The sequence below is a fragment of the Austrofundulus limnaeus genome, unplaced genomic scaffold (genome assembly GCF_001266775.1).
Source record: "Austrofundulus limnaeus strain Quisiro unplaced genomic scaffold, Austrofundulus_limnaeus-1.0 Scaffold497, whole genome shotgun sequence".
Lineage (NCBI taxonomy): Eukaryota > Metazoa > Chordata > Actinopteri > Cyprinodontiformes > Rivulidae > Austrofundulus > Austrofundulus limnaeus.
This window is the reverse complement of record NW_013952899.1, coordinates 249,677-260,101: the sequence shown is the minus strand read 5'-3', so window position 1 is coordinate 260,101 and position 10,425 is coordinate 249,677. Positions and strand designations below refer to the sequence as shown.

The following is a 10,425-nucleotide window of genomic DNA, read 5'->3' as shown; positions in this document are numbered from 1 at the left end:
GCCTACCCCAGTTACCACTACTGTACATGTGTGTCAAGGACAGAAAGGCAGATGTGGCAGTGGAAGCTGTCAAAGCAGTTTGGAGAGAAAAACTAAAGAACAGAAAAAGAAAACGATTATTCGATTATTAAATTAGTCATCTGTTATTTTAGCAATCGATTAGTTGTCGATTAATCGTTGCAGCCCTACAGCAAAGGTTTYCATTTGATGCCAGAAATGAGTTGAAAAACATTAAGTTTACTTTATAAAAGAGTTGTGTTCGTATTTACCACTGACATATTGGGTTGGGCATAATCATATTGTGTGCAATTAATCGTCAGAAAAACATTAATCGATTACTTTTTACACTTGACGATTAATACGATTAATGCCACCAGGCAGACTGACTGGGGATTCCTCCAGTTAGTCTGCTCGGTGCTCCTCTCCACTTCAAATATGATGAACATTAAAAAAAAGTTCTGTAATTTTTTTTTATTTATCAACAAAATTTAAAGTTTCCTGTATTGCCTGAAGTCTGTTATTTTGACACAATTTGGAACAGATTTTTACGAAGAGCAAATCTTTCCCACTAAACTGGTCGTGTGACTAGGACACAAGGGTGTCCAGAGACTCCAGGGGATTAATCGTCAAAATAATCGTTATCAGCTAAATACCACAATTAATCGTGATTAATTACTTTGCCAATATTGCCCTACCCTACTGACACGTGTAATTTAGTTGCATAATTTGAGAATATGAACATTTTTCTGTTCAGTCCAATAAGTAGTCCTGTGGCTTTTTATTCCTGAGTACAAATGAACTCAGACCCTTGTATTCGTGTAATAAAGAATTCATTTATTTAGGTTAATTWAAAAATGGAAACAAACCTTCAAAACATGAATGTGTAAAGGTGAAGGTTAATTTTTTTACAAATTGTTGCAGTAAAAAAAGATGTCTAAATTTGATGGTCTCTAACCCTTTTTTCTCAACAGCTCAAGAGATAGAGACCATGGAGGGCCAGAAGGGATGGAGCCTGATGGTGTCATTGAGGTAAATGTAAAATTTGAGTACTGCTGCAAAGATGAGGCTGATAATGGTCAGAGTTCCTTCTAATGTGGTTGTTCTTCACAGAGCAACTGGAATGAGATTACTGACAACTTTGATGACATGAACCTGAAAGAGTCTCTTCTCAGGGGAATATACGCTTATGGTTTTGAAAAGCCATCTGCCATTCAGCAGAGGGCAATCATTCCTTGCATCAAAGGTACATAAAGTTAAACTGTTTTTTTTTTTTTTTTTTTGTGATCTGAGTGAAATGATGTTTACCATCTTTCGGGACTTACCCAAAAATGATGATATTTTTTACTCTATCCCTGATCACTCAGTAAYGTCAGACAGCTACAGTTAAGCACATTAAGAGCTGTTAAACTGTTGTACAGAGTCAGTGGTTTTTACATTTTGTTTTTAATCATTTTCTTGCTGTTAGGCTATGATGTCATTGCCCAAGCCCAGTCAGGCACTGGCAAGACAGCCACATTTGCCATCTCTATCTTGCAGCAGCTGGACATTGAGCAGAAGGAGACTCAGGCTCTGGTTCTGGCTCCTACCAGAGAGCTGGCTCAGCAGGTATGCTGTTCCTGAGGTCATAACCTCAACAGTGTCTCAGGCCTAGGCTGCATACTGACGACACTGTTCAGAAAAGAAGGTACAATCTTTTACAAACTTGTCAAAATTCTTTGTTTACTAACAGTCTTTTGGTTGGTGTAGTCTCTGCCCGTGGCTGCATTGGTCTAAAAGATGATCTGGTTTGATTGAATACTTTTTACATGTTCAGGAAAACTGTGTGAAATGATGTTTACCATCTTTCGGGACTGACCTTTGTTGTGGAGAGTTCCTTTTTGTTTTACTGATCACGTTAAACAGTTTTTCCTGTCCTCAGTATGTATGTATGTGAACATATCTATTGGTGCTGTTCTGAACTGCCATCCCATTTGTTTCCTTCAGATCCAGAAAGTAATTCTGGCTCTGGGTGACTACATGGGGGCAAGCTGCCATGCCTGCATCGGAGGGACCAATCTCCGCAGTGAAATTCAGAAGTTCCAGGCTGAAGCCCCTCACATAGTGGTGGGCACACCAGGCCGTGTGTATGACATGCTGAACAGGAGACATCTGTGTAAGTGCTGCTGGTTGTGTTGGGCACAGGGCTCTAGAATAACTTATTGCACCGGTTGCACTGGTGCACCTAACATTTTTTCTTAGGCGCACCAGCACAAAAGTTAGGTGCACCCAAATTTTCAACCACGTCACATTTAACATCAGAGTTTTRCAGGTTATTTTTTTTAATCACTGTTCATTAAGGCAACACTAACTCAGAAATAATTAGTTAACARTTCAGTAAACATAGTTCTTTATTTGAACCAGAATTGTACAAGACCTATAACTTACTGAAAAGTACTTAAAGTGATTCTATAAAATTCTAAGTGCAAATGTTTAAGAGCTGAATGTCTTATAAACATCTTAAACATTTCATGATTAAATTTCTTTTAGACACAAGTCCGTCAGATGGACAACTCCTGTAGTTTGACCCTATGGATCTTTGGCTTTGGATAAACAAAAATGATGAAAAGAGAATGATTAATAACAGAAATATTACTGATATTTATTAAAAGGTTGTGCAGATTTTTTTAAATAATAACACATAAGTCTGCAATTTCATTAGCATTAGTTGAATCTTATTATCTTATTTTATTTCACTTAAATATCTAATATGTTTAGTTTTATCCTCCTGAGACCCAGAAGAACCTATTTCAGATACTTGGAATGTAACTGTTGTGAAGTCGATTAAGTGCAAAAGTGGCCTGCCATACACGTGAGCTTCTTCATGCTGCTGAAATGATCTGCAGTGCTCAGACCCCGACTGTTAAATTAACAAGATGGACTAAAGAGCGAGCAACCGTCCACATCTTGTTTTCATCTCCAGCTAACGAGAAAGAAATGTTTTTCAGACCCCGATCTGGGGGGGAGAAAAAAAAACTCCGGTTGTTTCGCTGTGTGTGTGTGTGTGTACAGGTTTTTGCTTCATGGGGGGTACAATTATTGACCATTTCCCCGGTACACACAGCCTGGTGAGGCTAGGGTTTAGGTCAGGTGTGTAGTCTACCTGGGAGGTTATGGTTGGCTATAGAATTGTTGGAAATGAATGGAAGCCAGTGCAAAGTCCCCATGAGGATAGAACAACAAACGTGTGTGTGCGGGAGGTGTGGAGTGGAGCMYGCGAGCAGAGCGCAGTTTTATTAGGAGAGATGAGACTGTCTGTGGGCGACCATTGATACTGCTGGRTTRTTTTTTTATGGAACATGGAAACTTTTTTTTTCAGCGGGCGACCCTCCTCCTCCCCCTCGAACGATTAGTCACACCAGTGCGACCGGACATTTTTTTTTAGTCGCACCATTAGGAAATCAGGTTGCATTTGTGACCAAATTGGTCRCGCTCTAGAGCCCTGGGGCAGATTGATGTGAATGCAGCCAAACCTGTTTAACCTTGGTCCACTTTTCTCTGCAGCCCCGAAGTATATCAAGATGTTTGTTCTGGATGAGGCTGATGAGATGTTGAGTCGAGGGTTCAAAGATCAGATCTATGAGATCTTCCAGAAGCTGAGCACAAACATTCAGGTATGTGCTTTTGGCAGAATAAATGTAGCACATGAGCCATGGTCTTCTGCATTTACAGAAGTCTGCTATAATTGTATGATTCAGATTTTCTGTTTTGTGCAATAATGCTAGCAGAGTATGGCGCAGAAGGAGATTAATGAGCGCTGCACTGAACATGAGATGTGGCTGAACCTCTTTCTTAATGTTCATTAGCCATACTCTCAAGGTGAAGCGCTTACAACATAAACAGGACTTTAAAGCTTTATTTTGAAAGTGTGTTTTGTGTTCATCTGTTGCTGTTTCTTCAGGTGGTCCTGCTCTCAGCCACGATGCCCGCCGATGTGTTGGAGGTGACGAAGAAATTCATGCGGGACCCCGTTCGAATCTTGGTGAAGAAAGAGGAGCTGACTCTGGAGGGTATCAAGCAGTTCTACATAAATGTTGAGAGAGAGGTTAGTTAGCACATTAATAGCTCTCCTCATCAAGCTCAGATACACGTGGTCATGTGCTGCAAACAGACTTCTCTTTAAAGCACCCTGCTGAAACTGCAGGAGCCGAGCCTCGGGYTCAGCTCATGTGGCCGTGTAAGCATGGGTACACCAGGGAAGCAGACTAAATATACAGGATTGCAAATGAGACTGGGAKGGGCCTCTTTCTTAATGTCTGTTTTCTTTAGTCTCAAAATCCTGTGTGACACACACTGTGGTTAAAAGATTCTTTAGAAATCCTGGTTACATGTTTGGCTTGTCCAGTGTTCACAGGATTAACYCTGTTGTATGTTTGTAGGAGTGGAAGCTGGACACCCTGTGTGATCTGTACGAAACTCTGACCATCACTCAAGCTGTGATTTTCCTCAACACCAGGAGAAAAGTCGACTGGTTGACGGAGAAAATGCACGCTCGAGACTTCACTGTCTCTGCTCTGGTACAACACGTTTTTTATGCTAATGAACAGTTTGCTGCTAAGCTTTGTGACGATGATGCTACAGTTATCATATTCTTCCCCTCCTCCACAGCATGGTGATATGGATCAGAAGGAGCGTGACGTGATCATGAGAGAGTTTCGATCTGGCTCAAGCAGAGTGTTGATCACTACTGATCTTCTGGTTAGTATCAAATAAAAGCTACATAAGATCATCTGGAGTTAAACACTGGACCAATAATTTCTGCAACACAGAAAATGCAGAATGCATTTTGAAATTGGAACTTAAAATTTAAATTTGTTGCAGAAGTAGTCTGTTTATCAGGATAGACTAATTACATTAGGTGCTAAAAATCAATGAAGTACAGATGTACACAGGTAAATAAAATTTCAGCATAACACCTCTGAGATATAAAAACAGCTTCCAAAGTTAAAGTTGAATATGATAATAGAAAAGTTATTTTTGTTTTTTAAATACAAATTTCAAAACAAAATTTTTAGAGCTGTAATTATAATACCGTCATACCGCGAAACCGTGATATTTTTGCCCAAGGTTATCATACCGTCATAATTTCATGCCGTCCCATGCCTAATCAGAACTGAAAGGAGCAAGCTTACATCAGCTCATAACTTCATCTGACTCATTTACACATGAAGAGATGAGTTTACAAAAAACGAGTGGTGGGCACAGTTCCCCTAAAGCTGGAATAGGGGAACTAATTTTTTGATTAGTGCTTTTGCTAATTATAAAATGTATTAGTGTATTAACACTTGCTAAATTTAGAAGCACTAACTGAGGTCTATAAATGTTGTTGATCAACATTAATGTTAACAGCTGACAGTGAAAGCTGTCGTTCATATGTGTCACTGATCCACCAGGTGACAAATGAACCCAAATCCAGCTGTGGGATGTCAATGATAAGTCTTAAGAGAGCAACATGGTAATATTTGACTCGTTGTCTGTTGATGAATGTTCATGGGTTGACTGTTATTTTAGTGCTTCAGAATTAACTTTTGATAAAAATTTCAGTGCTTCAGAATTAGGGGACCTAAATATTCGAGTTAGTGTTTTAGGGCTAGTAGAACTAATTTTTAGGTTAGTGCTGCCCACCACTGCTAAAAACTTCATTTCGATGTGCAAAATATGTTTTTTTTTTTTCATCATAAAACAGATGAAACCATTCAAACAAAAGTCTAAATCCAAACAAAAAAGGGGTTAAAGGTCTTTAAMTTTCTGAATGTCTCTTGCTGAGGTGCAGCATTACCAATTAGAGTAAATTACATTCTAACAGTTAAAGAATAATAAACCTCCTTCTTTTTAAGGCTCGAGGAATCGATGTGCAGCAGGTTTCCCTGGTCATCAACTATGACCTTCCTACAAACCGTGAAAACTACATCCATAGGTAGGTCTGGTGTGTTCTCAAACATAATGCTCCTCTGCTTGAGACCAACACATCTCGTCTCTGCAGAATTGGACGTGGAGGCCGTTTTGGCAGAAAAGGCGTTGCCATCAACTTCGTCACCGAGGAAGACAAGAGGATTCTTCGGGACATCGAGACATTTTACAACACAACCGTGGAGGAGATGCCCATGAATGTGGCCGACCTGATTTGAGCCCCGAGAATATCTTTTCTTTTCTTTTTTTTACGCTGTGATAGCGATCGTCCACTTGCCATTGTTCTTATATTATTCGAGGGGGGAAAATCCTTCTCAATGCTAAACTTTGGATCAGAATTTTGGTGTGCATTAAAGCGAGGTGACTTGTGCGGTCCCTCCTGGACAGTTGTAGATTCTAACCTTGGTGGCTGGCTGGTTGGGGCTACAAAGCCATGGGGTCTGTAAACTTTAAAGTCCTCATCAGGCATTTCTTTTCATGTTTAAATAAGATGAGTGTATTTGATGTTCTCCACCGTTTAGTAATATACTTGTGGACTAAACGGTAYAAGTGCTGTATAAAGTCTGCAAATTACATTATGCTAACGCGTGCGATGTCTTGTGGGCCTGTTTAATAGAGGCATTTGTCATGTTACATTGTAGATTCACTTGCTTTTGTTTCTTTTGTGAATGTACTTAATTTAAATGTACCATATGTTTTTAAACCCACTTTGCTATATTAGAGTTCTTCAGTGATTTGGCTGTTCGTTTATTTGTTCGTTTGTTTGTTTTTTTGGTGACGTTTTACCCCCACAGAGTATATTTCCATTTCCACTCCTAAAGTCCTCAGAATTCCTCTTCCTCTAGAATTGTATGAATGTCTTAATAAACTAAAGTTGCTGTAAGTAAACAAATTTTAAGTATGTTTGCATTTGACCAACTGGAGAGAATATATTTTCATATGTCCAGATGCTGAATAAGCCTGGTAGAAAATGTTTTTTGAAAAGTTGAATTCCTTTTATGAACAAAATGAGCTGATGAGAGTAGAGAGTGTCTTGTCCTCTGGCGCCATCTGCAGTTCAGTCAGCAGAATGAGGTGATGACATGCAAATTCTTAAATTACATACTTTTTTTTCATAAGCAAATTGAAAGCACTTCTAAAACCTTCATAAAATGTTTAAATGAAAGMGTAACATTGCTTTAAATTATAATCTGTCCCACTTTCCTCAGATATTTAATCTGTCTTTGATGTGGAAAAGTCATGTTTTCAAGAGAAGTGAGCAATTGAAATCATTCAAAGTCTTTCTAACCCTAATCTTACATTTGTTTAGCACAATTTAATATTCTTATCCTTAAGAAATATGATAATTTTTGAATAGTGAATAAAAGAGATATTTTAAGTTATTACTTTGTATATTTTGTAGCATTGTGTGTTTGCAAGAAGGTATCTGGCCAGAGCTAATGCTGTTTGAGGGGCCCTCATCTAATTACAGTCAGAAGAAGCAGATTTTATGTTAAAATGACCTGCCATACATGAACTGACTGATGGAGCACGTGCCACTGTGCTTATACAGTGCATTACCCAAGCGGAAGAAAAAGTAGTTCCCTCCAACCACGTGTTTAAGACAAGATTGGAATAGTTAAGTTATTTTTCTGTTAACGATCTACATTATTTGAAATAACTAAAGTATCAAAGTATCTATATTTTGATTTTATTATCGATTCTAGAACACAGTTCTGGTATCGGCAGCATCGATATTTCAGTATCGATCTGCACATCACTGGCTTGAGGGGTTTAGTATTTTGTAACATGAAGAAACGGTTTATTTATAAACGATGGCTGTGGCAGAGTGGTCAGTGATGTCAGTCTCCATTCCAGCTGTGTCAGTTGTGTCCTTGGGCAAGACACCACCCACCTTGTCCACTGATGATGGTCAGAAGTGGTTGCMGGTGCATGGCAGCCCCACCTCTGTCAGTGTGCCCCAGGCCAGCTGTGGCTACAGTGTAGCTTACCATCATCTGTATATGGATGGGTAAATATCTGAAGTGTAAAGCACTTTGGAGTTCGTGTGGACTTAAAGGTGCTTTATAAGTTTAAGCCATTTACCATTTAATTTTGAGCCATTTAAGCTGTGTAGAAGACTGATGCTGTGTTGATTCATGCAAGTAGCCTATTGTATTTGTTCAGCCTGAAGACCATACAGCAAATATAAATTATAGATGTTTTTCATCAAGCAAAATCTAAAAACATTAGGTCTGTGGTCTGAATTTGTCCTTAGTGTAACTCCACAAGCCCCTCTTTCACCCCTTTTCTGAGGTATGTCTCAGATCAACTCGTTTTGAGGCCCTCTTCTTAAATCCAAACAAGGCACTAAACGCTCCGTCCCCTCCAGCTTCCAGAGCGGCCCAGTTTGACAGAGGGGTTTACGACTATATAGCTGCACAGAAACATTTATTAAAAAAAAGATGTCAACTCAAAGTAGTGGTTTCTGATATGGYCGATATGGACAGATGACCACAGTGTCTTGTCAAGGTTGACACGTGGGGTGTTTCTTGTCTGCAGCACAGTACGTGAGGGATTCAAAACAGTTGTATTTTATTATTGCTTAATTTCTTTCTTTCCAGCTGGCTGCTGAACGACACGTCTGTGAAAGAAGAGGAGAGGAGGGACTGCCTGGCCGTAGATTCTTGTCTCCCTTGCTGGGCTATGAGGATTAGTTAGTTCATTAAGTAAATCACCATTAATTAAAGTAAAGTGTAGATTCACTTATGTAAAGAAGGGTAAGGTTTTGCATAACAGTTGTGCAATTTAGTTTGTGTTTCTATAAGTGCATTAGTGTAAACTGTCATTCAAATCTTCTTTGACAGTTAACAGTGACATTTGGTTGATTGGTTTATTTTCCTAAATGTTATTCTATTGGTGAAATTTAGAAATGCCTTTTTTAACTGGATTGTTGTCTATATTAATGATCATTTTGTAGTATTAGTTGTTGTTGTTGTTGTTGTTGTTGTTGTTGTAGTAGTAGAAGTAGTAGTAGTTTTATTTTGATTTGTTTCATGCAATTGGTTTTATATTTATGGTATACTGTATTTATGTGCCTTGTTTTGTGTGTCAATAGGATTTTTCTACATAACAGTTTCAAGTTTTTCAAATACAATATTCAAAAACATTTTGAGTGTGGCCTGTGATGGTCCATGGTAAACTGAATTCGATTTTACAGCATGTCCAGGTCTGGGAGTAGGGTTTGGGGGTGGATGTTGGTAAGTTCAGACATTATTTAGAAGTTCTGTCACAAATACTGTGATACAATAGTTCAGAAAACATCATAAAAATAGAGAAAACTTAACAGGTTGATAAATATGACCCAAACAGAATATAAAGATATCCATGCAGCACCAGGAGAGACTAAATTAAACTTTTCTGCTTCCTAGAGACTCATACAACAAAATACATTTAATGGTTAAAAAATGGGTTTTGCACAACGTTGTGGCCGTACCACCCTGATCACACCAGATCTCGTCTCAGGCMTGGTTAGTAGTTGGATGGTTGACCACCTGGGAATAAAACCAAATACAGGTTTTATACTGGTGCTGTAAAACCAATACAGGAGTGATATAGAAAACCTTTGACCATGATAAGTCAAAGTTGCCCTCTGTTAAGGAAGACCAGTTGTAGCTGCATTATAGTATGTTCTCCTTAAATGACTGTATAACCTAAACAATCTTTTTATTTGACTATTTTTTGTACTGGACAAACAAACAGTACAAAACAATAAGACTCTGCATGCAGGGGTCATAACGAAGCAGATTTTCTCCTTTTTTTTGCTTTTTTGTAGCATCGAAGTCCTTTAGACATCTCCATGGTTAACCACTTTTATTTCAAGTGGTTTTCATTTAGAGATAAAATCCAGATTTGATTAAAACATCCACCTTTTWCACTTATTTAACATTTTAGCTTTAATTCACAGTCTGCWTGACTGTGAATTGTTGTCCAGGCATCCATTGTGTTTACAGGGTTACAGGGAGCAGGTGTGTATCTGCAAAAGGTTGGGAGTTGAGAGGTGGGGTACACTCTGGACAGGTCCCCCACCCATAAAACCAGATAAAGACTAAATAGACTTTTACTGTTTGTTATTGCCACCCTAACATGAAACAAGAATAAAATTAYACGTTTATGGAATAATATTAAAACTCAATCCAACCTGAACCCAGAAATGGAAGATATATWAATGTCTTCTGAGTACCACTAGAGGGATCCTGAGTACTACCAGTGGTAGTTGTACCCATTGAGAAAACTAATAAACGCCACATTTCAGACAGTTGCGAAGCATGAAATAAGCAGCAGCTTAGTTTTTCTGCACATTAATGTCATGGCTAACAGAACTGGCTTTAGTCATGTATATATTTTATGTAAAACAAGAAATATATAAAATAAAAAAGATAAAAATCCTCTGAATAAGGACAACCAGCTCATTAGGATGGAGGTTCTCAGATTATATAT

At 38.5% G+C, this 10,425-nt stretch overlaps 1 protein-coding gene across 2 annotated transcripts in view; it reads left to right on the top strand.

Moving 5' to 3' along the window:
* Window positions 1–6,838, top strand: part of eif4a2 (eukaryotic translation initiation factor 4A2) — a 12,927-nt gene extending 6,089 nt beyond the window's left edge. Inside the window, exons 2-11 of one of the 2 annotated variants that reach the window (XM_014025752.1) lie at window positions 972–1,029; window positions 1,111–1,243; window positions 1,466–1,605; window positions 1,984–2,152; window positions 3,541–3,650; window positions 3,938–4,081; window positions 4,416–4,553; window positions 4,645–4,734; window positions 5,874–5,953; window positions 6,020–6,838. In XM_014025752.1, coding sequence (XP_013881206.1) covers window positions 972–1,029; window positions 1,111–1,243; window positions 1,466–1,605; window positions 1,984–2,152; window positions 3,541–3,650; window positions 3,938–4,081; window positions 4,416–4,553; window positions 4,645–4,734; window positions 5,874–5,953; window positions 6,020–6,164 — 1,207 coding nt within the window. In that variant the 3' untranslated portion in view covers window positions 6,165–6,838. Of the gene's footprint in view, window positions 1–971; window positions 1,030–1,110; window positions 1,244–1,465; window positions 1,606–1,983; window positions 2,153–3,540; window positions 3,651–3,937; window positions 4,082–4,415; window positions 4,554–4,644; window positions 4,735–5,873; window positions 5,954–6,019 lie in introns of those variants that run through there. The other variant, XM_014025753.1, reaches the window with a different exon arrangement.
* Window positions 6,839–10,425: the final 3,587 nt, after the last annotated feature.